General features: G+C 44.3%; 1 protein-coding gene across 2 annotated transcripts in view; it reads left to right on the top strand.

The window, feature by feature from the left end:
• The first annotated feature begins 7332 nt into the window (after nucleotides 1-7332).
• PLEKHG1 (pleckstrin homology and RhoGEF domain containing G1) overlaps nucleotides 7333-24421 on the top strand; it is a 216491-nt gene continuing 199402 nt past the window's right edge. Inside the window, exons 1-2 of one of the 2 annotated variants that reach the window (XM_013056735.1) lie at nucleotides 7537-7614; nucleotides 8559-8647. In XM_013056735.1, the coding sequence (XP_012912189.1) occupies nucleotides 8636-8647 (12 nt within the window). In that variant the 5' untranslated portion in view covers nucleotides 7537-7614; nucleotides 8559-8635. Of the gene's footprint in view, nucleotides 7615-8558; nucleotides 8648-24421 lie in introns of both variants that reach the window. The other variant, XM_004753562.3, reaches the window with a different exon arrangement.

The following is a 24421-nucleotide window of genomic DNA, read 5'->3' as shown; positions in this document are numbered from 1 at the left end:
TATTCACATTCAGATCTTGGGTATAAAATTCCTTTCCTCAGAGATAGTGAAGTTAGCCTGAAAAAAAAAAAAACTGGATAATCACTAAAGTTCATTTGAAGGTAGCAGTATAGAAGGGCTTCTTTGGGCTAAAAATCTTTTCCCTCCAAATGTACGTTGGTTCATGTACCAACTGAGCCTCCCATGTGCTCCTGCTTTAATCCATATACTCCACATGGCGTGTAAGGTTTAAACATCTTGCCTGCTTGAAGGCAGGAGGCATGGGACCCACGGAATCCTTGTGATTGGCAACATCATGAAGGCTTTGCTCAGCCTCTGCACAACATTGCAGAGTCCCTGCATTTCTAGTGGGCTTTGGTGAACCATCTTTGCATGGTAAAACCTTAATCTGACCATTTTTCATATCTTCCTCTAAAAAAGAGACGAAGAGGAGGAGGAAGATAAAATTTACACCTGGATCTTTATCACAACACTCACAAAACTGAGACTGTCCCAACCTGGTGGCAGTAATTCCTCACAATACTGAATTCCCTGGGGAGAACTTGGGTGGACATTCTAAGGCAATTCCACAGGATCTCCTTTTATTGATGTACCAATAAAATGCTCCTCAAATACGTAACTTCTTATGCCCTTGTGTCTCCAAATTTCCTGCTGTGTCTTACTTGTTATAAAACTTTGGCCACGTTACCCAAGCCTCTAAGCCCTTGTTTCCTGAGAAGTCTCAACCAATGCACTGACAATCCTGTTCAGCACTGTCGAAATCCTCCCCAAGATGAAAAGATTAAGATAGTCTGTGAAAAATGTTTCGCTCCAGTGAAACCAACACTACATTTTCTCTTTGTCCTAGACTGCCCCTTAACACCTTCCAGCATGCAGGAAGGGCAGACTGGGAAAAGCTCACTGCGTAGCATTCCTGCCCGCCCCCCCCCCCACCTTATCTCATCCCCACTTCAGCAATGCGCTGGTAAAAGTTTAATAATGAGCTTCAGGGCAAGACAGGAGCTTTGGGGAGAGGCAGAGGAGGGAAGCTTGTTTTGTAGCATTTGCTACTTTCTGCAGTGTAAATATTCCTACCATGGTTGATTTCTGGCAGATTTCAACTTGACGTCCACTGGCTTACAAAATTCTAGAAATGTTAACAGCTCTTGCAAACAAGTCCACGCCAACTCCCAACAAGCCACTGTTTCTTACCATTCAGGAAATAAGAGTTTTAATAGTATCTATTCAATATATTATGTGGGCTTTTGGAAGCTCCATATTCATAATCTGTAATTCAAAATTTTAGGGGTTTTTTGATAGGGACTTTTAGAAAGGCAATACAGTGCATATACCATATATGAAATAGTAATCTTGCAGGAGTCTGGGATGGCACCCCGAAATCAATCACCCTCATATTTCTGCAGCTAAATGAAAAATTCATACCCAATGGAATTAAAAGCAAAAACTACAAATAGTCTCCAATCACTGAAGTTGGGTCTTTATTGCATAATGAGTTCAGGTTAGGGCAGGCTTTGGTACAAATGGTTTAGAAAGACTTCCCATTTGCAGAGTTACTGGATTTCAGATTGAGGGGAAAAGATTTTGAACTGCAGATGTTTACAGTAACTCCTTATTGGGATTCATGTGCGCTTTAGCCCATGAACTTCTATGTAGAAGTCATGACTACCAGTTGGGAACTTGTAGAAGGTGACCAAAATGGGGAGATGAAGATGGCTAATGCATGGAGAAGCTCATCTCAATGGTACATGGCACTTAGAGCAGGTTTGGGATCACAGACTTGGTTCCAAATCTGGCACTGCTTCTTACTATTTATAAAGCCTTGTCCACATCACCTGAGTTCTCTAAGCCTTGGTGTCCTCATTTATTGAATGGATAAAATACACTTCATTGTGAAGATTAGATAAGACACAGAACATCTTGATGTAGACTTAAAACGTGGTAGGAGTTCGGAATCCAGTAGCCCTCACTGTTATGTCTACTAACTTGTAAGGATTTGTTGTATGCCATCAACATCAGAAAAGAGGAGACACAGGAGGTTGACAGAACATGTTAGAAGCCTCTGTCATCAGTTTCTTATTTAAGTTTTTCACTAACTCAGTTTTCATGCTTAAAAATGGTCTGATTTCCCCCCCACTCATTTTATCACTTCAATTATAGCACCCATGGTATTGAATTCTTAAAGGAGAAAAGATTTTCTAGTAATCCTTCCCCATGCAGTTGATTATGTCTTTAAGAAAGATGTGGGAGGAGATGGAGGAGGGAATAAGAGCCTTTCTTTCATTTTTGTCTGAAAAGTTATCCAAAACAATGGAAGCGAAAGGGAAAGAGCAAACTGGAGGTCTGCACGAAGCTCCTGGCTTTTGAGAGTGTATGTTTGGCCAAAACAGTGTTAAAGAAAATTTGAATGATATGCCTTAAGTGTGCACCACATTCTAACAATTCTGAGCTGTTGAACAAAAAAAAAAATTTTTTTTTAACTGGCTTGGACCCAGAAGGCATTTAAATCTGTGATGCCCAATCTACAGGGACTGGGTCCTTCAGGGGATGCTATTGTTGTTTAGGAGGGGACCACTTTTCATGGTACAGGACTATCCCAGCATTGAAGAAAGTTTATCGACCCTGGTACCCTACCACCAGTAGATGCTACCTCCCATAGTAACAGCCAAAAACACTCACGTCCCATACGTATATTTCTACAAGATTCCAAGCGCTATGGTAGTACTCTTATGGAGAACTTCAAAACATAATATTTTCAAGAAATAAAGTTGTAAGCAGCTCCTCCCTCGAACACCTCTGACACAGAGAAAACAGCTCAAAAAATACATTAAATTTTAAAAGCTTCTACACATGTAATGTTATAAACTTGAAAATACAACTAATTTTGAAGCAGAAGCATGAACTGTCCATTGTTGCTTTATTGCATATAAGACAATGAAAAGTGTTCTCTATTACAAAGATGTTCAGGCCATTTGCATAAAATAATACTAGATTTCGTTTAACCAAGACATATTAAAAGTTTGGAATTTGGGGGAATTTTTTTTCTTGCAAATATCAATATTTAGAAAGCAGGTACATGTGTGTCTAACTTTGCTATATTGGTCAAAATTGAGGAAATTTAGACATTAGAGAAAGAGACAAAAGTATGATATTGACTATGAGTAATTTACACTGCTCACTTCTGTTCTCCATGCACATTTCTGTTCTTTTTTGGCATTTGTTGGTGCCCCTCTTCCTACCCTGGCTGATATCTGGGGTCCTCTTCTTCTCCTGGAGCTTCTTTTACAAACAGGAAATTATGCTTTTTAAGATCAATAGACTAGTTGAATAATGGGCAGGATAATTCTTCACTAAATTATCCTTTGATAGATAATGAATTCGTGCTTGCCTCCTGGACACCAGGTCTTAATCCACTCAGCTTCTAGGGAGGGGAATTTTGGAGATGGTGCTGCAGACCAGCAATGAAGATATTATAAAGTGTCAGGGTTTCCAAATGTCCTCAAAATCCTCCACCTACTTTTAGACCCAACTCAGCAGGCCTCTAATAATCGTGGATATTTCTTATTTTATCTTCTACTCTTGGAGATCAGCAGAGTTTCTTAATTTTTAAATCTTCTAGCTAATTTGAGGCTTGAGAAGGATCAGATCAGGGATTCCCTAGCATCGATACCAATTCTGGTCTCCACTCCTGGCTGGAGAGCATTTGAAGGAGCTTGACACCCCATTGTGCACTTACACTCTTGGTTTTCTGTCCTCCCTACATGAGACTCTATACCACAAGACACTTCACGCACCCTAATCTCTCTAACATGGCCAGAATATTCTAGAGGATTTCCTGAAAGCCTCACAAAATCAAATTTAAAATTGAAATAGCTTTTCCAAAAAAAATGAATGAATAAATGAGACCCATGTTTTTCCAGTGGACACAATGTTTCTGATCTTGTGTGATCATAAATTCAGCACAGCTATCTTCAGCATCATAAAAGTTATCACCATTAGTCATAAAATGAAAGCAAGGCGTGATCCAGCCTTTTAACTCTGTAAGCTTTGCAAACATTAACTCCCATATGTGCGTGGACAGGTGACCCTGAAATGTGATTCTATACAAGATTGTGTATGATTACAGTGCTTTTCATTAGAAACAGCTGAGTTAGTGGGACATGCAGAAGATTCAACGCCTGGTCTGCCCCATATGGTTGTGTGGCCTTGACCAGATCACTGAAATTTCCTGAATCTCTGCGACCTTGTCTGTAATTTAGGGGTTAGAGTATCTATCACCAGGTCTGTATGAGGAATGAATGAGATGTTATGAGGGACACTCGGTAATGTCAAAAAGCAAGAGCATTGCTTCTGCAGAAGTATCATTGGTAGATCCAATACTATTTGAGAACGGAGAGGTATGCTTTGAGGGATATGCTAAAGGGCTGGCTGTCCTCAGATCCTCCTGGCCCTTTTCCTGCTCAGCATCACAGGATCAAAGGCGTGGCAACTGGGCATCCCTATAGGCTGAGTGTTCCAGGTTCCCCATAGGTTGGTTTCAACCCATGTTGGGTTATGGGGCAAAGAAAAGTAAAAAACCAGGGTGTTTCTCTCCCTTTCTGCAAGTGACTAAGGCAGTGGATTTGTCTCCAGCTCTCAAAGATAAGTTCCATCCGTAACAACCCCTACCCCTGCCTCTCCAGCCTGTGAGAGTAAGGAGTGGCTTTCTGCTGTTGATCATTCCTGGGCTACCTCATCATCTCTCCTGGATTCCCACTTCTTCCATCACATGTAAGTCCTTGCATAAAATCTCTCTTTTGTAAATACATTGAGTAGTTTCTTTTTCCCTTTTTTGACCCTGACCAAATTAGAATTAATAGTAAGAGAACCTCTCACCCAGAGAATTTTCCTGACACTAGATGTGCCATTAGAAAGTCATTTCAGGGACGCCTGGGTGGCTCAGTTGGTTAAGCAGCTGCCTTCGGCTCAGGTCATGATCCCAGCATCCTGGGATCGAGTCCCACATCAGGCTCCTTGCTCGGCAGGGAGCCTGCTTCTCCCTCTGCCTCTGCCTGCCATTCTCTCTGCCTGTGCTCGCTCTCTCTCCCTCTCTCTGACAAATAAATAAAATCTTAAAAAAAAAAAAGTCATTTCACTGGAGGGGCCCATGAGTGGCTCAATCAGTTAAATGTCTGCCTTTGGCTCAGGTCATGATCCCAGGGTCCTGGGATGGAGCCCTACATGGGGCTCTCTGCTCAGCAGGGAGGATGTTCTTCCTCTCCCTTTCCCTGCCACTCTGCCTACTTGTGTTCTTTATCTCTGTCAAATAAATAAAAATATCTTAAAAAAAAAAAGTCATTCCATTGGGTTCTTTTCCTTAAAGGGGGGAGTAGCACATTACTAACAAAGGCTACAGAGTAGCACGTTCACCACTCCTGCCTTGCTCTTTCTTTCATCCATCATTCATCCACCCACCCATGGAACTTTGTATATCTATTGTGTTGGGAGTCCATCAAAGTGCTGGGCACACACAGATGAACTAGACACACAGTGTGATAGACCAGGTGATTTCAAGATCTCTAGTGATCTGAAGGGTGAACTGCCTTCATTTGGGAAATCAGGAATGACAATGTAGATTAGGTGCCTCGTGCTGGACTTGGCCCTCGGTATCAATAAAAGCGATCTCATGCACCTGTTTACACTTCCTACCTCCCACCTCTCACCTCATTAATAAACTGAGGTGAAGTGAATAATAACCATTCCATAGATAAAGAACCAAAGTCCACAACTGTTATCTGCCTAAGGGTGAGCAGCTAGGAAGCGACAGAGTCTGCGGCTGAGGTCAGATCACATGGCTTCTTTAAGTCCTCTGTGCACACGAATGTGTGAAGATGTGGGGTCGGAGTAGAATAGCAGAGAGCATTTTCCAGGAATCGGGAAACCCTAGTTCTCATCCCTTCTTTTCAGATTTGTCCCTAACACCCTATCTGGCAGACACACACACAGATCAATTAGCTTCTTTGAGCCTGAGGCTCCTTGAGTGTCAAGTGAGACCAGCACCACCTCACAGGAGTGATAAAGACCGTCCATGTGATACTAGCTCACAAATGTGTTGTACACGTGCAAGGTATTCCTGCTCACTTCTATTGCGAGTAACAACAGAGACAGATGGGGTAATAGGCACGGTTTTATATGAGCTCCATGGACCAGAAAGGGTTGTGATTAAACATCTGAAACGATGCTTTGAGGACGGCAAGGATCTGTTTTGGTCCCACTGCAAATCTTCCGTGGTAGTGTAGTCCAAGCATAACCCCGTCTCATCGCTTTAGGTAATACAAGTCAGTCGCGGAGACAAAATAAATTGTAAAACTGAACATAAACTGGGCATTGTTGGGAGAGAACAGTGACACTGTGTAGCCTTACTGCACAAAACCTTATTTTGTTTCCAGTCTTTATTTTACTCCCCATAATCATGTACATGCACAAAAGCAGATAAAAAGGGAAAGTTAAAAAAGAAAAGAAACAGTAACAGCTAACATGTACCTAGGCTTTATCATCAAGGTTTGGACTCCTAAGACCTTCCTGCGCATTACCTTGCTTAAATCACACACAGCAGCTCTGGGGTAGGCACTACTTTACTTATCCCCACTTTACAGATGGGGGAACTGAGACACAGGGGGTAACGAATTTGCTCAAGGTCATATAGCTAATAACTGGTAACGCTGAAGGCCTGTAAATAAGTAATATGAGAATGCATCCCTACAAATTACAAAACCTAATAGAGTCCATAGGCACACATGATCTATCTACTTTGGATGGGATAAGTGTTAAGGAATCACTTTGCATGCCTTTGACCGTCATCCTAGGCACCTTTGACTGAAGTCATAATTCTACTACAGAGCCGGCACCTTTAAACATTTATCAGGCTATTTCAAAGGTTAGTCGTCGTCTTTGCTCCTTTTCACTTTTACTTTCTCTAAGCAAAGGTTATTTGGTACATTAACTTAGGTGATTAGGGTAATAATGTCTGGAAACCTGAGCTTCTCCCCTCTTTTTACATAGTATAACCCCAAAGCTTCTGTGCAGTACTAGAATGTTGACTTTAAAAAAATGATCTTTGGTATTATTTTAAGGAAATCGTATGGGAAATTATCACGTCCAAGAGAAAGCTAGACTCGAGGATCCCGGAAAATGAAGAAAAATGATGTGTCTGCGAAAACGGTAGCTGGGATTTAAAAAAAAAAAAAAAAAAAAAAATCCCCCAGGGTCTGTAATTTGACTGCACTCTTTGGCAACGCTCCAGGGACAAGTCCAAGTGCTTAATCTCGCTCTTGGGCTCTCCCCCTCCTCCTCCCCACCTTGCTCGCCCGGGGGCTGCGGGGAGGAGGGCCCGAAGATCCGCTGCTCTGGGCGGCGGAGCCGGCATCTCGGCGCTGGGAGGGGCGGGCCCGGGCGCGGCCGAGCCGGGGAGCGCGGCCGAGCGGCGGGGCCGAGCCGAGGAAGAGGAAGTCCGAGCCGGAGCGGCGGCGCAGGGCGCTCGGCGGGCGCGGGAGCCGGAGTCGGAGCTCGCGCAGCGCAGCCGAACCTTCCCCGCGGACCTAGAAGCTCGGCCCCCGCGCAGGAGCCGCCCCTCTTCGGGTAAGCGCCGGCTTCGCCCCGACACCCGGGGTCCTTTTCCAGGGATGGGAGCGCCCGGCGGGAGCCGCGGGGAACGGGGAGGGGACCCAGGGACCCTCGGTCCGGCACCCCAACCCGCAGGTGGCGGCGAGCGGAGGTGGTGCCGGGGCCCCCTCTCCCCTGCGCGCTCCCTCCGGGGTGGGAGCAGACGGTGTTCCCGGAGCGCGTCCCCGTGGCCGAGACGCGGGGCCGGTCGCTGCCCGCCGCCGCCTGGAGGGGGCGATCCGCGGCCTCCCGGGCTCGGGGCTCCGGGCTCCGGGTCCCCGGGTCCCCGAGTCCCGGCCCCAGCCCGGGCGCAGCCTTGATCTGCCGGCCCCGCGCTCCCGCCCCTCCGCCTGATCCGAGAAGGAGTTTCTGCCTGCACGCAGGAGTGTTACAAAAAACCCAACCCCACAACTCAGACTGGATCGTCCGAAAACGGGACGCGACTGCCAGACATCCGAGGTCAACTCCCCAACACCGGTCCCGGCGCCTGGCCTCCCAGGACCGGCGAACTGCGGTGGGAGGAGGAGGCCGGGGCTCAGCCTTTGGCTTGGGGGACCCCTTGGTGTCCCGGCTCTGCAAATAAGATCCCTGGGGGGGGGGGGGGTTGAGGTGGCTTGTCCGTAACGTGGGTAAATGGCAGCACCTGGTCCGCTGGGACGCTGCGGACCTCCTGGCCTCGACAGGGTCTGCGGGGGATGCCCGAAGCCCAGGGCCCTCTTTGTGTCCACTGTTGAGAGTCTGTTTCCGAAACCAGAAGCCTAAGGAGGTTCTAACCGGGAGAAGTTAAGCTGTTACATTTCTTTCGGTTCCTTGGAAACAATGAGATGGATGACTTTTTTAAGCGCGCCGTGGAGTCTTGTTTGCAGAGCCAGCCTTGCGTTAAGTTCTGGTCCTTAACGCTCCGTTTGTACCGCCCTCAGGTGGCCCGGGCTACTGCACAGATTTCTGAAATCACTGAGTGGAAGTCCCGAGGAAAGGCTGTTTCCAGCAGGCGTCTATGCGGAGCTGGGTGTGTGTGTTGGGGGATGCGGGCGTTGGGGGGTGGGGTGCGAGGTGGCTACCGAGCTACCTTGCGTTTCGTATTTAAACCAAGAGAAGTCCAGAATGTTGACTCGAGGTCAAATTTGTCATCTCACCGAATTCCAGGCCTAGAGAAGTCGTGTAAATGCTATGAAAATAGTTATCAAGTGTGAAAATCAGCTTCTTCTGGCTTCTCAGTTTCTGGGGTTGGCTGACTTAAAGAATCTATAGGCTTTGGACTTTGATTAGACTCTGTTAAAACATTTCCAAGCCTGTCGTGTCCGGGGAATAAGAAAACTTTTCTAACTTGGAGACCTGAGCGGGCCATTCCACCTCTGGTGCCCTTAGCTTTAACCCGATGACAAAGTGATCTACAGGAACCAGATAATTCCTCAAGCTTCACGCTCACCCCCCCTTCCCCCACTCTCCAGTGATATTTATTTGGTGACAAAATTCAACCCTTACAAAGGGATGGTTTGACATATGATCCTTTCCTGTCTTTGAATCTGGATTCCTAATTCGTCACTTTCCTTTTTGTCCTATTTGAGGCCCCTGGGGAGGCCACTAAACCACTTAAAGATGTGTCCCCAGAGTTGTCCCGTCTTGCTGACCTCATCCCTAATAGGTCATCCACAGCCTGACGTTCCCTTTCTGTCCTACATGCAATCCGAAGCTCTCTGTTGAGGGGCAAAGTGAGAAAATCATCTGGCAGTCTGATCCGTGATGGCTTCATGCTTTCCCTGATGGGGTTTCCCTGCTCATCTCCATCTTCGCTATGGGCACCAGTTCTTGTAGTGATTTGAATATGGCTGATGCTACCCGATACAAGCTTAACTATTTCCCTGGGAGACTCAGTCTGTGCTTCAAAGAGATAAAGCGGTCACTTTGAAACAAATCAATAGAAAGCAGCAATGTCATTTTTCAAAACCAAGAATAACCCGTACTCTTTTGTTCTCCTCTGAGGATGTGATTTTTGAGTGATTTAATTAAGATTTAATGGTATGTAGCCTAACATATACATATGGGAAAAGCTTGAGTAGCCCTGAGTCTTTTGAGCTCTTAGGAAATTAAAAGCAATTTCTGGATCTATGCTCTGAATTTTTTTTTTAAGATTTTTATTTATTTATTTGACAGAGAAAGAGCAGTAGGCAGAAGGAGGGAGAGAGAGAGAGGAGGAAGCAGGCTCCCTGTTAAGCAGAGAGCCCAAGGCACAAGTCTCCATCCTCTATCCCAGGACCCCAGGATCATGACCTGAGCCCAAGGCAGACTCTTAACCGACTGAGCCACCCAAGTGTCCCTGTGCTCTGATTCTTAACAGTTGCTATCCACTGTTTGCAGGCTTCTCCCTCCTGTTTTCATTGCTAGTGATTGGTCTTTCAAGCAATGATCATCTTTTAATCCTTCTGCAGGGATGTTTAGATGCATGGAATGTTAAGGCTAGAATGGATCCTGGATGATCTAGGTGAGTCCCTACATTTTAAAGGTTTTGGAAAGCACAAGTAGGGAAGAACCAAGTGTCCTGGAACAAACTGACCTGTGAATGAAATTTGCCTCTCCATAGCTCATTGGCTGAGACCTTGACCCTGCTAAGGAAATTATTTAGATGTAGATTATTTTATAACCAGGAAAATGTAACAATTATAGGTGGTTGCTGTCAGAATTATCTCACCTTTACTCATTTCTTCCTTTGTAAATTTAGGAAATAATGACTCTCCCCTGGGGAGTCACACTGAGCATTGATGATTATTCATGAGACAATCCATTGTAAGTGTTTGCCACATTGTATACTTTAAAGGTGATTATTGTTGATAAACCAAGCCCCAGGAGTGATTGTTTTTTCTGGAGGTTGCAAAGCTCTACTAGCAGAACTGTGATTTAAACCAGGTTCACTTGTCTTTGCCCCAGATTGTATTATCTAGAAATGATGGCAGCATAGGAAAATATGTTTTATTAAATGCAATGATTCATTCTTTCAGGAGCTTGTCTCTTTTGTCTTCGGAAAAACATGGTTCCTAAAGCAAAATGGTCACATATGCAGGCAGGTATGGAAATGGAAACACTTTCTAGAAAGAGACTGTAAGCAGCCGAGCACTTGCAGGTGGCAGACATCTCAACTACTAATGTTTCATCGCAGCCTCCATCAATCTTAATAAAACGAAAAAGCTGACACCCAACCATTTGGGCAGTCAGAGCCATGGGCATCTGTGCCAAGTAGAACTTATGATTAGAGAGCCAGCTTTCAAGTAATTAAGAGAAGACTCTACATTCAGCTTTTCATTGCTCATGCTGATGAAAAGCAACAGATGTTTTAGCAAAGATAATAGAAGTGTAGCTAATCCTCCTAGTAGGGGTGGTGGTGGCAGGTCTGTTTAGGACAACAGGGCCGCAGGTTACCTGGATGCTGTAGAACTTCCAGTATGCCCGGGTGATTCCTCTCCCAGGGACCAGGAGTGGACAGTCTATCTAGGATAGTTTTCAAGTTTGAGTCATACTTTGCTCTCTTCTCAAACTGTATACACAAGGGTACCACCCCCCCCCCAAATGTTTTTCTGATGAGGTAGAAGCAAGTAGAAATTCCCAAGCCTGAACATCTTCTTCTGGTAAATACTGATTTACTGTTTGATGGAAAGCAAAAGGGTGTCACATTCATGGATCCGAAAACCCATAACCTTCTTCTTCCTTCTCTCATCCCATATAATCCTGGAGGAAAAGTCAACCTGAAGTATGCAAGGTTAAGTTTTGAAAAAGACTGCAGCTACCCCCACTTGATGTACTAACCCAATGGGAGGAGAGTCAGGGCTTTCACGGGTCTTTAATTAAGAAAGTTGTTTTGGTAAACTTTAATAACCAGGCGGCTGCGGGGCCTCCTGAAGACACTTACCACCAGCACGAAAAAAGGTAAAACCGTTACAGCAGTTGGCCAAAAGATAGCAAGCCCTTGAGTGTAAGGGAGGACATCTTCTTAAATTATCAAAGACAAAGCTGAAATGGGTGTGAGTCTAACAATTGGCTAAAAATTTAGAATTCTCATAAGAGGAATTCCTAGAGCAATAAATTATCATACCATTGAATTGGCTTTCATTTCTGAGATGGTAAATGGGTCTAATTCTCTACATGTCTCATCACATTAGACACTAATTTGGATGGATGACCTGTGTCAGAACAGAGATGGAGGAGGAGGATAAGAAGTTCTAGATAGTAAATTTTTTTCCATATAGAGCCAGATAGTAAGTATTTTCTGGTACCTGTATGCCTATGCCACATACTCTTTGTGTTGGAGAGAGAGTGTTGTCTGTTTATAGTGCTTTAAAAATATAAAAATCGACCTTTCCTTGACTGCCACATAAGAGTGGCTACAGGTTGGCCTTGACCTGTAGCCGTAGTTTGTCACCTGTGTCCTAAATGAAATAGGCTATGTTTGTGGTATGCGTCAGTATTTCTGCAGAAACCCAAAGTAACAAATGTAATAGGCTTTAAGGTGGCTCAGTAGACATGGACTTAGAATCAAATCTCCATTGTCATTCTTTTTCCAGTCATTCTCGATTTTCTCTTTACACTAGCCTTAGAAGTCTGTTCCACATGGCCATCAATTGACGTGAGAATGGCCATGCCAAATTTCAATATTTTCTCTTGAGTTGGGTGCTGAATGGAAGAGAATCTCGGCTGAGATAGAGAAAAGCCCACACTGAAATGGGTTGTTCATGAAGAGTATTGATCCTATGAAATGAAGATCAAGCCCCCCGGCATGGCACCCAAGGCCCTTGTATTTACTTTTCTTCAAGCACCTCCCATGTATACTCTCTGTCCCTATCAGTCCAGGTAACTCACAGAGCCCTAAGTGGGCTATGCTGTCTCCCATTAAAGGTGGAACCCTTCCATTCAAGGTTGAAATATGCATCACTTCCATGGAGACTCTCCTCATGCTCGCTTCGGCAGCGCACATACCATGGAGCCTCTCCTCATCTTATTAAGCAGAGATGAGGTGAGACACCTGTACTTCTTTATTAACACAGGACCTTGTACTTAAAGCACTTAGAAGGACAGAGGGATGTGATGATCCCCAGTAGACAAATATTACTTTTTTTTAAAAGATTTTATTTATTTATTTGAGAGAGAGACAGTGAGAGAGAACATGAGCGAGGAGAAGGTCAGAGAGAGAAGCAGACTCCCCGTGGAGCTGGGAGCCCAATGCGGGACTCGATCCTGGGACTCCGGGATCATGACCTGAGCCGAAGGCAGTCGTCCAACCAACTGAGCCACCCAGGCGTCCCGACAAATATTACTTTTTAAGGGTGGGAGTCTGTAGCTTTAGCGATCTTCCCATATAGCTCTGGACAATCACAGAAGTATTTCCAGGCTTTGTGTGTGATGTACAGAATAGTATGGTGCCTACGGGTCTGGTTTTTGAGGTGAGGTTGTGCCGAGGTCTAGTCCTGGCTTCGCCACTTAAGCTACCATCTGCTGTCCCATCTTTAGAGTAGATAATAAGAATGACCTCTAAATTGCTAGGATTAAATGAGATTTGCCTCCATAAAGCATTTAGTTCAGGGTCTGACATGTAGTAATTGCTCAATAAATGGTAACTTTCCTTCATTCCATTCAGAACTTACTATGTCTAGGATGATGCTTGATCCAGTTCTGGGCATAATGGTGAACATAAGAGATGTGGTCCCCATGGAGATAGGATACCAAGGGAGAGGAATCAAAGTGTTGGGTGGGCCACCTTAGACTGGGCTCCAGGAAGCCTCTCAGAGAAGGTCATGTGTGAAGTGTGACTTGAATGATAATGGTGAGTTCCCACTCATCAAATCCAAGATATTTGTGAAAGACACCATCTTTTAGGGTCCCACTAAAAGCAAATGGTGTCAATAAAATTGACAACCCTCTCCTATAAGATACGTCCCTAGGTTGTGAAAAATGTACATCTTAACATCGAGGACATGTATTGATATTTGATATGTATTGATATTTGTTGCTAAGTAACTATTCATGGAATACACTAGGGATGCTCTATGGTTGCATACAAGATTGGAGCCAATGGTTCATATTCTGAGTTTCTCTCTTCTGTTTCATACCTCTGAAAAAATGACTTGGATCCATCAAAGATAAAGATTATAGTAAATTAAGACATTGTGAGACACCTCAGACTTTTGTGAGCTGATCTGTTTTTAAAATAGTTTTAAAACTTCCACTTTGATCCTTTAAAGGATCAAATTGTATTAGAGAATCTTGTCTACATGGAATTGACCTACACATACCTTGGGTAGGAGTGAAGTCGAGTGGCTTCTGCAGCTGGATAATTCCTTTTGGCAGCTGTCTGCAGGGATTAATGCACATAAATGCCTTTCTAGGGGCAATGAAGACATTAGCTGGTGCTTATGTCCTTCAGTTTTCTAGAGTTAATTCAACATAAATACTCTTTCTCTCCTCTGTCTCCCAAGGGGCTAATCATTGCTCTGACCAAGTAGGTCCTTTCTGATAATGAAGTGGAAGGGGCTCCATTTAGAAGCAGCCCCCTTTTCTCCTCTGGCAAGTCTCCAGGTTTTCACACTCCAAGAGATGTTCTCTTCCTGTATTTCCCCACCCTCCACCCTGTTCAGAGAGTAAAAGGCTGCTGAAATCTTTTCTTTCTGACCACCCTCTAACTCTGAGTCCTTACTCATCAAGGTCTTTTTCTGCACCCAGTGTGGACTCTTCCTGTCTCTCTTTCCTTGACCAGCTCTCCCCATCTGTCTACGATTCTTTTAACTCTTCGGTTTCTAAATGGATGACTCCAAGATTCTTTCAACTCCTTGGTTTCTGAATGGATGACTTCTGAATGGAGCTTTGACAACACGTGGCTATTTCTAGCTGTCATAAAAGTGTGCTTTCAAGCTGTTTGGGTATGAAATTCATACCCAAGTCCACAGCACTCAGTGGCATGTTGTTCCCCTGAGTATAGTGCCTTCCTCAGTTCTGTCCCTTTGGGCCCTCGCCTCCTCCAGTGGTCCACTGCAGCCCCAGTAAAGTCCCCTTCCGTGCTCCGCCTGACCAGGAAGGGCAGTCACTGCTTGACCAAGGAGGAAACAAAGTGCAGACCTTTTCCTCTTCCTTCCTCCACCTTCCTCGATGGAAGTCCTTGGGTTTTAGGAGGTCTTCAGAATCCCTACCAACTCTAGTTGAAATCGAGTCCTCGCAAACAAGGAGATGCAAAGGAAAGGTCATTCGTACGCATTCCAGGGATGCACATGAACCAGCCCAGCCTTGGGATGATTTCAGGCTGTCCCAGTCTGTGACTAGAAAGCTGGCTGGGGTGACGGGGCAAAGGTGGGGGAAACATGAGGCCACGAGGAAGGTGTGGGGGCACGGAACTGAGGCCATCACAGAGTTCAGCTTCCCGGGGCTGTGTGATTACACACGGTCCTCAAACACTACCATCTGTGCTTCTCCGACGTGCCGGGAGGGAGGGAAAACTGTAATCTGGAGCATAAATATACCATCCTGTGTTTGTTCCCTTTAAACCATGTAAACCTGTCATTAGGTTAAGCATCTGTGTTATGCTAAAATATTATCACCGCCTCAGAGGAGGGTACAGTAGCTGGTCTGAAACAATTTACAGTCTAAATATCCAGCTGTCTCATGCCTCTTAAAATGTGAATCGACTAAACACACGAATTATGGAGCCTAAGAGTCAGACCCAGGAATGTAGGATTACCTAGCGGGGGATAGCAGAGCATAACAGAGATGTAGACTCTAGAAGTTAGGGTTTTTTTTTGGTTTTGTGTGTGTGTGTGTGTGTGTGTTTGTTTTTTAAGAAAAGTGTTCTATTGTCTTATGCCTTTGCCAGTGTAGATCAGACTTTTGGGAGAGTGCCGAGGAATAATGGGGGAGAGGCGCTAAGGGTGATGATGTGGGCAGGAGACAGATGGAAAATGGGCACGTGGATGGGCTGCCTGGGATTGGCTGTGTCTAGAAAGTGCTTGGGGAAATGTTTGGAAGCTTCTGGAATATCGTTATGGAGCAAAATCTTGGTGGTCTTGGCATTTTTCCACTATTCTTCCCTGTGTATATGAGATAAATGCTTATTTTCCCCTCTCTCCTTTAACAGTTGTTTGGGTTAAGCTCTAAGGAATGCCATTTAATCACAATATTTAATGATATCTGATCTTGAAGCTAAAATGGGAAGGCAAGTAATGTGAAAATAATGTCTTGTGGTCCAAGGAACCTTGTGGCCCCTGGTGTGCCCTGTTATAAGACATTACCTCTAGCAACTTACAATCCAGATGACTTCCAGAAAGTGTCATCATTATAGAGCACTCATTTTTTTTTTTTTTGTTACTTCTTTTTAGAAGTTACTCTGCTATGAAAGCGAATATCATGAAGTTCTAAAAATCGATTTGTCACAAGCCCCACAATAGCAATGCCTTTCAAAATCCGGAATTCCTCTGAGGAGCAAAAAGAGATTTATTTCGCTTTATGGTCTACATATCGAGAGGTGATACTATTTAATCTAGCACCGTAGTTCAAGAAATTTCAAATAGGAAGTTAACAGGTATTTGTTTTTACATTCTTATGTAAATGAAGGAGAAAATACCTGTCTGTAGCACCTAAAGACATAAGAGCTAGCTACAGCTAGCCTGAAAGTCCCCTTGGTTTTGGATTACTGATATACGCAATAAACATGCTTGGCAAACATTCAGGAACTGTATACCATATACCGATGAGAAGATTCGTATTTGATACTCCAAAATGCAATCAAATATCAAACTCACTTGCTCTCTTTGCTTCCTTTTTGTGGTACTAGTTCAAACACTCTTTCTGTGGCGCTCATTTTGGGGGAAATGGTGTGCATGCAGAAGATTAACTTGTTTTTCTCAGGTTTGAATCCTCAGAGTTGAGATGGGGGAATAGCCTGGAACTGGGCAATTTACATGTCATTTAGAAGTTACTAGAAAATGCCTTCAGTAATGGGGATAAAACCATGTAATGAAGGTGTTATGAGATTTAAACGTGCAGTGTGTATGCGCTGCCTCGTAAATAATAAGCCCTTGCTAAATAGAGGGTCTTTTACTGTGTTCACTGGGTGTTACCCTGTAGTTTTATTCCCTGCTACTAGACCCTGGAACAACAGACCAACATGACAATGACCGAAGTAAAAGTCCGTGGTATGACAGAGGGAAGAACAACACATTTTTTTGGTTTGTTTTACTGTAGTAGAGACATGATATTCATTATACTCGAACATTCCAATGAGAATTAGTTTATTCAACAAAAATAATTTCCTAAATTCTGGGGATATGTTGGACAAAACAGACCAAATCTGGAATGAAGGGAAAACTCTTTGTGACGAGTGCTGTAAAGAAAAGAATATAGGAAAAATAAAAAAAGAAGAAGAAGAAGCAAAAAATATAGAAAAAATGCCTCAGGGGTGGGGTGCTGTCTTTGCCTGAGGGCCTAAAGGGCCTATCTGAGCTGGTTACATTGGGCTGAGCCTTAAGTAACAAGTGACCCTGAGAAAATCTGAGGGAAGAACATTGGTTGGGGGGTGGGGTGAGGACCTAAAAGAAATAAGCTTGGTGAGTTCTAGAAAAGGAAAAATCGCTGTGTGTGAGAGATAGGAGAGCAGCAGTGGTGGGAGATGAAGCTAGAGGGTCAGGCAAACAGGACCTGGACGGTATCGATTTTTCTATTATCAGAGGTCTTTACCATGGCTTAAAAGTGCAAAGCACTTCAAACCGGAAGGTTTGAAGCAGGGGAGTGACCTAATATGATTCATGGCCAATCATCACTCCGGCTGCTGTGCAGAGAGAGGACCGCAGTGGAAAGTTTGGGAAACAGGTAGAACAGTTGGGGCGCTCTCGTAGGTAGCGGTCCTCGCAGAGGAGGTGATGAGAAGCGGGTTGATTCAGAGCTGCCATGCCAGCCAAGACGGTCCAGCTCAAGGAGAAGGCATTTATGGCCATTAGGAAGCAGCTTGGCTACTGTTACTTGTTTTGACCCTCCTGCTTACCAGTCCCCACCTTCAGTTCCGTTGCCCTCTCTCTTTCAGCTCCCCTGGGTGGGGACCCCAGAGCAGCACGTGGCTGGTGCTCTCTGTGAAGCCATGGCCGATCACCTCACCTCCCCCTAAACCCCTTCACAGCCAAGTACCCCCTTCCTTCCATCTCCGGAGCACCCTCATTATCTCATTTCTCGCACTTCCGGCGTGGTATTTTCGATAACCGTTTAGTTGGTCTGCCTTCCCTCACTAAACCGTGAGCTCCTTGACAGCCAAGATTTGAACAAAATATTTCTTCTCCTATTGGTTGAAAGGAGCATCAAGAAATGTGGGCAAAAATCTTTGTTTTCACACATTGGTGGAAAAAAGGCAATTCTGAGTAGGCAGCGAAATATTTGAAGGAGAGGGAGGACGAGGAAGGAAAAGAGAAAAAAAGAGAAGGAAATGAAAGGGGGAGGGAAACCCGCTGGAGAAATGTGGAGGTTCTCGGATTTAACACTTCATGAAGGTTTTGTTTTGTTGCTTTTTTTTTAAGGAAAGTGTATTCAAATGATTTTCTGCAACAGGCATCCGGTAGTTTGAAAGTTGCCTAGGTCTGCAGTAAATGTGGTACTCTATAAATATGTAGGTTCGTTGCCTGTCTTTCACCGGTTTATAGTGTACTTGGGAGCTCAGCAGTGTTTATTCTGGAACAGAAACAACTATCAGAGAAATTGTAGTGGTAAGAAGACTCTAATGTTCCAGCAGTGGAGTGATGGATCTGCATTTCCAGACAGGATATTACCCTATGCCAGCTCTGTAAACACGCTTCCTAATGCCGGGGGAGGGCACCTCATACCTTCTGGTAGGTCGTGAATTTTCTGGGGCATAGAGATTATGCCGTATTCATCCTGGAATTCCCCTTACAGAGAGCCTGGTCAGTAGAGGCTCTTGACCTTTAATTAATGAATTGATCGACTTTAACTTTGGTCCAGCTCTTGATTTCCACTGTAAAGTGGGATCAAGAAGTCAGATGTTCAATGTTAAATGTGTGGGTTTGGGATAAAAACCTTAATTCTAGTTTACCAACTTTGAGATTAGACTTGTAAAAACAAGTTTGAGAAGTCTGTATTTGTTATTCTCATATTCAAAATTTAGCACTCTTACTGGAAAAAAAAAAAAAAACCCAATATGACTTAATCACATTGTTTCATGTTATTTTAAGGGGGGCAAGGATTGTTCTGTTATTTGCCAATTTAACTTGCTAAGATAGGTCTTCGGATGACCCCGTCATGTTAGAAGGGAATGGATTCTGATAGCCTCATTTGAGTGACTAGGTCTATTGGGAAATAATAAAATGAAATTTCTTGTAGAATATTCTGATTTAAATTTTCTGGCTCAGGTAGGGAGGCCTTACTGTGTTTCAAAAGAAATCAAGAGAAAAACTGCAGTGGGCTTGTCCAAGCCTCCCACGTATTTGCATGCCTCCTGGGATTTTATATGTTGGCTTTTGCACAATTGATTCAAAGTCACCCACCCAGAATCAGACTCATAATCTCTCTTTCCAGACCCACCTCCAACTTCCTGGGGTTGTTTTTTTCCCTCCTTTTCCAATTCTTAGTTAATAGCGCTGTAACTCACTGGTCGCGGCAAGCGACCTTCCTTGTCCAATCAGTTAGCAGTGACTTCCTGAACAGTTCTCCATCCACATTCACTTACCCATGCTCCTGTCCCATCCCATTAGACGCTTACCTCTTGCCTAGACGGTTCAAATAATTCTTGAGCCAGCACTGACCGATGTATCTAGTATACAAATTTGGCCAGTGAATATCTTGTCATAGGGGCACCTGTAATGGCTTAACCCATGGTAGAACTTAAGGTAGAGATAAAAGTCCCAGACAGAGAACCTTTAGCATTCCTCTAGTCACATTCCCCCGTCTCAGGTCCATTGGATAGGCATACTCCACGGGCTCTACATCCAGAACATCCAGAATCTTACTTCTCATAGACTTCACTGCTCCCACTGGGTTCAACTCCTTTGTCCTCTGTCCCTGGATTAGTGCAATAGGTTCTTAACAGGTTTCCCTGCTTAGATCCACGGTCTCTCCTATCTCTTTTCTACACAGCAGCCCCAAAGTGATCCTGTCCATAGGTTAGCTGATGCAAATGCCCCTCATGGTTTCCCAACTCAGTGAGAGTCCAAAGAAATCTGTGAACTAGACTGCGAGACCCTTCCCAGTTGGCCCCTCCCCCCATCTTTCTCTCTGACCCTATCCCCTGCTCTTACCCGCACACTCACTCTGCCTTGGCTCACTCGCCCTTTGTAGTTCCCACATACGCCAAACAAGCCCCAGCCTCAGAGTGTTTTTGTGACCTCGGCCTGGAAAATTCTTCCCTGGATATCAAAGCCTTACTGTCTTTCTGTTTGCAGTTCCCTGCTCAAGTATCCCCTTATCAAAGAAGTCTTCTTCATCATGCTTTAGAAACTAGGAACCCCCGCACCTTGCAAGCCATATCCTTCCTACCCTACTTCATTTTTATTCTTGGCATTTATCAACACCTAACAAAGGATGTATTTGTTTCTTATCTGTTCTTCATGAGAAGAGAGGCTTTGTGTTGTTTTCATTCTATTTCCAATGTTTTAGAACAGTGCCCGACACAGAAGCTTATACATTTTCGAATAAATCCACATCACCATTGCCATCTCTGGCCTCTAAGAAAGGTAGGTTCTGGTTATCTGATACTGTTAGTCCCCATTCTAGAACGAGATCAGAAGCCGAAGGTGTTGTGTGTGGATGCGGGTGAGTGGGTAGGTGAATACTTAGGAGTAGAAATGGTGAGAACCTGCCCTGTGATTCCACTTTTTCCATTCCTACGCTCCTGTTCCTAGGCTTCCAAGGACATTTCCTTGGGCAGTCCCCCTGGGCCAATTGTCTGCCTCTAGCGCCATCTTACCCAGAGAGCTTTACTCTTGGCTGTTCTCCCATATCTGCCCTCGACTGCACCCAGGCTGCTTCCCCACACCCTGCCCCACTCCTCCACGGTGCCTCCAGAGCCAAATAAAATCTCACATGGTGCACACTCAAAAAATACCAAGTCACTGCTTGACATCTAGGTCTATTTATTGGTTTACCCTTCATTATCCAATGCTACATACCCATCAAAACAGGCAGTGTGGTATGATGCTTAAATGTCTAGGTTCTGGAGATGGACTATCTGGTTCCACACTGGGTTCCCCCACTCAGAGTTGGCATGACTTTGGACAAGCTGACAAGCAATCTGTCTTTCCTAGCCGAGGGGCAGCACTTCACAGACAAGGGAAACAGCACCAGCCCCCAGGCTTAGGCTAAGAATCGGATCCCGGTCATTCTTTCTCATGCTTTCTTGCAAAGCCTACTTCTAGCATCCAGAAAATGCGAGTAAATGCTAGAAATCATTAGCATTTCTTTAAAACCGACAATCTTTTGGAAAACCTGAATTGCTCTCTTTTTTCTCAGATACCAGATGTCCTTTAATTACCATGTTAATCAGCTTCATGTATATTAATACTTTGGCCTCATATGGATTATCAACTCCTCCATGTCTTATTAATTTATATATATATATAAAATATTATATGCATTTAGAAATATTTTATTTATCTGCCCTGTTCTCAGCATTTCCCTCCTCACTTCCTTTCTTTATTTTTCCTGCATAGCACATCTTTCTGTCTGATTGACACATTGTAAATTACTCTTTATTTTTCTGAGCTCCTCAGGGAGGACTCTCTCTTCTAATTAAAGAAATGTCCAAATACACACCAGTAAAAGAGAAAATCATATGATGAACACCCGTGTACCCATCTTGCAGACTGAACAATTATAATTGCCAATCTTGTTTCATCTCTTTCCCCGTGAACCTTCTGCTTGGTACCAATGAAAGCAAATCCCAGATATCATGTTGTTTTACTCAGAAATATCTCAATATATATTTCCAATGGATAAGAAAACTTTTCCAGAATAGCCATCAATTAATTATATGCCTACTAAAAATAGTTGTAGTTCCTTAATATGTTCTTTCTCCATCTGTACTCAAATTGCCCTGTTGGAGCAGCGGTGTTTTTCTGCCTGTTTTATTTGCTGCCACATCCCACTAAAGTACCCAATAGCACAGCAGTATTGAACTGCATGAGTGGCTAAGTTGTATTCTTGAATTTTATTTTTGGAAGACAACTCCATTAAAATATTATACACAGTGATTGCAATCTTGGGCTAATGAAAGAAATCCCACTTCACTCATAATGTAGCTGAGGCATAATTCGGTCTTGTTTACACATCTCGTAGAACTAGCACCGGCGTCTTTAATGAGTTCTCAGTTGGGACGGGCCATCTTTGAACCTGCTGCTCTTGCCTCAGAGGATGTGAAATTCCATCTCTTTTCACCTTCTTGAACAGGGAATGAAGATAGCCTTGTTCACACTTCTCAAGCTGAATGGACTGTCCTTGAACATGAACTGTACTACTTACCTGCTGTTTCTTCTTCCATAAAGTGGGGGATAAGGGTAACTACTACATAGGATTGTGAGGACCATGTGATGATGGCAGATAAACTGTGATACGGTGCTTGGCCTTTAGCAACTGTTTAATGAACAATCGAAATCTCTTCCTTGTCATGAAGCCACTAGGAAGGCCCTCAAGGGTTGACTGGGGGCGGGGGACTACTGAGTGGAAGTAGCAGGAAGTACTCAGCAGGGCTTTTCCCCACGACTTCCAGCCCCTCCATCCAGACTTTCTCTCTCTCCTATTCAGGTTGGCCCTTTAGGGTTTCTTACTTTTGCTGGGGTCTCCTGCAGAATAGGAAATCAGTGTTGTACTTTCACTTCTGGGCACTTCACTGCCCTTTCAGGGGTGACTTTGAAGAGATTTTACTGCTGACAATGAGATTGAAAGACATCCTCAGAGTTCTACATTTTCTTTTGAGTAAACACTAGGGGAAAATAGTTGCATGAAAATAGATTTGGGGCTTTCTTGAATGAATGACTAGGTGACACTTTAGATTCCTATCTAAGGAAAATTATTTTCAAGCACACTGGGCTCCCTCATGAATTTAGGGACACAACCGGTCTTGTCAATGACAAGTCGGCAAATCAGTTCTCTTAATGAGCTTAGATACAAGGTCAGTTTTTCCTCTCCATCATTCATCTAATACATGGACATGCTTTCTCGGTTTCATGATTTGGAAGAGCTTTCCTCAATTTCCAAGATTGTGCCTTGCTCTGAGGCAGATTAGCTTGGTATTTGAGGTGAACAAGGCTTTGTATAACCTACAGTCTCTGCGTAGCTCAATCTCTCTCCACAGCACTGAGAGGTTCAAAGTGTTAGATCCAGCTCTGATAGCTTTACCAGACATACACATGTGAGCCCTCTTCTGCATTCTGTGTCTGTGGCCTCTCCCCTCACACCAGCCCCCAAGTACAATCCAGAGTCTTCTGTTTGCTCTCGCTTGGCCAATTTCACCCTCTGAGAGCCGGCATCTGCTTTATTTTCTTCCTTCTCCATTGCAACGTTCCTCTTTTCCAAATATTAGTGGAAATTTTATAATATGCAAATATTTAAATTCTTACAACAGGGAAACTCTACAGATGGAAATTCGCAAAAGCTAGAATTCACTGTGAGAGGAATCCTAATGAAGAGGGATTACAGTGGGCAAAGTCAGCTGCTAGGAGGAGTAGAGTGGAAATTCTAAATAAGCAGTAAGAAGACGGGAAGGGACGGGGCATCTGGGGAGTGAGCGGGGGGGGGGGGGGGGGGATGTGAGACAGTGCGAAGGGCTAGGGTGACGGGGATGAAGTTTTGCCTTCTGATTCCCATTTGCCTCCTGTTATAGCAAGGAATAGCAGACCCTGGAGGGATGGGCATGGGGGTGGAGGTGGCAATGGACGTGATAGCTGACACTGACTGAGCACTTCCCAGCCCAGGCAGGACTCCAGAGGATTGGCATACATTTATTCATTTCATGCTCACAAGCACTTTGCAGACAATTGCTCCCATTTTGAAGAGAAAGAAGTGGGTGTCCTAATAGTTGGATGTCTGGTCCAAACACCTAGCTAATCAAGGACACCGCTGGGATTAGTGCCCAAAGGCCCAACTCCAGACCTCCTGCACATTGTGTGCTCAGTGTATGGGTTGAGATTGTATTCAACTGCCAGTGTGGGTGGGGGAGGGAGACACATGTCTGAGTAAGTCCAAGGCCAGTAGGTAGCTATCTGCTCCTAGGGACTTGAGCTCCTTCTATCTTGTTGCACTGAAAGATACCATCTTAAGCCTGGGCAGCCTTATGGCCAGTTAAAATTGAGGACTGCATTATTGTAGAAGAAAAGAGTGACTAGTAGGGGTACAACTCAGCTGCTAAGAGAAAAGGAAGGTGACATTTGCAAGGTGTGGCATTCCAGAGGGAAGGAGCACCCATGGCCAGAGTCACCAAAGTCCACGGCTCCAGCACCTCGCTGAGCCGTGGCTCACGGTCGCCACTAAAATATTTGACTGACAACTGAGCTATCTTCTCTAAAAGCCAGAACTGTGTCTAAAATATTTACCTGCTGGCAAGATTATGCCCTACTTAAGTACAAGTAAGTATTAGAGTCTAGTGTTTGATTAACAACTGGGCATTTCCAATGAACTCTTCATTTTGGCAGAGGTCGTTTACTAAGAGTCAGAAGCAGTTTCTCTGGGAGAGAAGGCTGTTAAAGATGCTAGTCACCATGGGATGTCAGTCATTCATGGTGACATAAGGAAACAATGATGTGACAACTGATATGGTCTGCTTGCT

Source organism: Mustela putorius, unplaced genomic scaffold (genome assembly GCF_011764305.1).
Source record: "Mustela putorius furo isolate JIRA1106 unplaced genomic scaffold, ASM1176430v1.1 tig00000450_pilon_pilon_pilon, whole genome shotgun sequence".
NCBI classification, from domain to species: Eukaryota; Metazoa; Chordata; class Mammalia; order Carnivora; family Mustelidae; genus Mustela; species Mustela putorius.
The sequence above is the reverse complement of the archived record's forward strand: the minus strand, read 5'-3'. Positions and strand labels throughout refer to the sequence as shown.